The sequence below is a fragment of the Lolium perenne genome, chromosome 4 (genome assembly GCF_019359855.2).
Source record: "Lolium perenne isolate Kyuss_39 chromosome 4, Kyuss_2.0, whole genome shotgun sequence".
NCBI classification, from domain to species: domain Eukaryota; kingdom Viridiplantae; phylum Streptophyta; class Magnoliopsida; order Poales; family Poaceae; genus Lolium; species Lolium perenne.
Genome location: NC_067247.2, coordinates 66,161,184 through 66,163,634, shown reverse-complemented (window position 1 = coordinate 66,163,634; position 2,451 = coordinate 66,161,184). Strand labels below are relative to the sequence as shown.

Here is a 2,451-nt window from a genome sequence, read left to right as displayed (position 1 = left end):
ATGTATGAAAGACATGGTTGATGAACTATAAACATGGCTTCTCCGTTAAAATGACATCAAGCTCACCAAATAAAACTTCGACCTATATTACTTCAGCAGTAACATTGGCTATAGCTTTATATTCAGCCTTAATAGTAGTGGATCTAAAGACTGTAGCCCGTTTACTTACACTCCAAAATATTAAATTTAGTCCCAAGAAAATAGCAAGACCTACTGTAGACCTTCTAACAACAAGGTATCGTGTCTAATCTGCATCTAAAAATGCACTAAGTAACTTGGAAGATAACTTTTAAAAGTAAGATCAACTTTCATAGTTCCTTTAACATATCTAAGAATTCTAATAGTTCTTTTAACATCTGTCCAATGAGAAATTGTAGAAACTTACCGAAAAGTGCTTTTAGCTCCCGAGCTTCAGTGCTCTCGCTATGTTAAAAAGAAAACTAAAATATTTTTACAAGTTATAAAAATCATGAAAATAATTCTGAAGAATGTCATTGATACATCCCACAATCATGCAAAATCCCAATCCAAAATTGTTTTTATTTTGAGCTAGAGAAAAATGACAAAATCTGATCTGTTTTTGAGATTTAAAAATGACTACTCAGATCTACAATTTTATCATTTTTACAATCTTGTCATTTTTGTGTAGCTCAAAATATTAAGTATTTAAAATTTATTTTTTGCACGTTTGTGGGATACATCATTGACTATCTGTGGATTTTTTTCCCGAATTTTTAAAACTCAAAAATATGAATTTTTGATTTTTTTTTTTAAAAACGAGATCACTTGTGCCCATGTGCACCAAATCTCTGTCTAGAAACTTACAAACTTTATTAACTAAGAAGGAAATATCAGGCCTTGTTAGTGAGATATTATAGTGCACCAACAATACTTCTATATTGTCCATTATCAGGCCTTGCGACGGTTTATTTCTGTATTTGCGCTAAAACAACTACACAATCGACTCTTTGAACTGATTCCTCTGTAGGACTGAGCATCTGTATGTAGCAGTACAACAGTTCTTTTTTTTTAACAACAGTTCATTATTCAGTTTTTACTTTTCTACACTGCTCGTGTACTCCTATACAGGTGATACAAGGTACACTTTAACACGGTTGCGAACGAGTTCAGTGCTACTGGTTGTGGTTGACGCTTGACAGAGGTTCCAACAGCATCTTAGGTGGAGCTTCCGGTTCCCTTGGCGTGCGCCTTGGGGGGCTTGACGATCAGAACGGGGCAGCTCGCATGGTGAGCGAGGTAGTCGCTCACGCTGCCCAGCAACGCCCTGCAGCGCCACGGAGCACGAATCAGAAAGAGGTCAGGTGTCAGGCGATTGATTGATCACAACTTACTACTCCACGGCCGGTGATCAGTGCGTACTACCTCTTGATCATGCCGAGGCCGCGGCTGCCGAGGACGAGCAGGTCGGCGTGCATCTCCTCCACCGCCTGGCAGATGGCCTCCTTCGGGTCGCCCTCCACCACCGCCGCCTTGGCCGTCACCTGCCTCTGCGCGCACACCTCCAGCGCGCGGGTCACCACCCTCCGGGCGTTCTCCTCCTGCGTCTTCTTCATGGAGTCCACCGCCATGGGCGGAGCGTACGCTAGACCTGCCACCGTACGTGCACGCACGCGAGCGTGTCAGGGGATCGCAAATCGAAAGAAGAGTGTGTGAGCTGATTGCATGTAGCACGACGAAGGATACCGTGGGCGGCGACCGGGTAGACGAAGTGTTCGGCGCGGTGGGCGTGGACGACGACGACGGACGCGCCGGGGTTTTGCCGGACGACGTGGTCCAGCGCCCACGACAGCGCGCGCAGGCTCTCCTCGCTCGCGTCCACGGCCGCCACCACCTTCATCGTCGTCGCGCCCGCCATGCCCCGAGAGGCCTCCTCCGTGCCTCCGGCTCCAGGCGGCACTCCGCTCGCCACCGCCGCGGCCGCTCTCTCCTCCTCCATGGCCACGCGCTCGCTGTCAGTAGTGAGACCGGCTTCGTGTCTAGCGATGACTGCCTCGATCGACCACATCCCTCGGATCCCATAAATATACGTAGCGTGGCGCCGCTTTTGGATGTGGACGGCACGAGATGGATAGAGATGCGAGCGAGACCGCACGCGGTGGCTTTTGTTCCGTAGCTCCGCGTGCGCTCGTCAAACTCTCGTCGGCGGTGCATCTTGGCTGGCTTCCTCGCGCCGTTGCGCGTCGGCCCGTGTGCAGGTGCTCCAGTTCCAGCCCACGTTTCACATGCCCAGCCTTGCCACCTCGAACCCACAACTTATCCATGCGCACGGTGGTCTCCAGCCGGTTCCGGTGCACCCGCTCGTCCCAACGCAGGATGGAGGAGCTAGCATGTATTGAATTGTGAGAATGGTGTTTGTTCCGTGCACCGGAGGACGTATCCACCCTCCATTCCATTAAGTTTGCTTTAAGATTAGGATATAGAGAAAATATT

The 2,451-nt window shown here is 48.6% G+C and overlaps 1 protein-coding gene across 1 annotated transcript; it reads right to left on the bottom strand.

The window, feature by feature from the left end:
• Positions 1 to 912: 912 nt before the first annotated feature.
• Positions 913 to 2,041, bottom strand: LOC127292831 (uncharacterized). The gene is made up of 3 exons (XM_051322332.2): positions 1,705 to 2,041; positions 1,384 to 1,609; positions 913 to 1,285 (listed from the first exon to the last, which is right to left on the bottom strand). The coding sequence occupies exons 1-3, from the start codon at positions 2,024 to 2,026 to the stop codon at positions 1,177 to 1,179; spliced, it is 657 nt and encodes a 218-aa protein (XP_051178292.1). The 5' UTR covers positions 2,027 to 2,041; the 3' UTR covers positions 913 to 1,176.
• Positions 2,042 to 2,451: the final 410 nt, after the last annotated feature.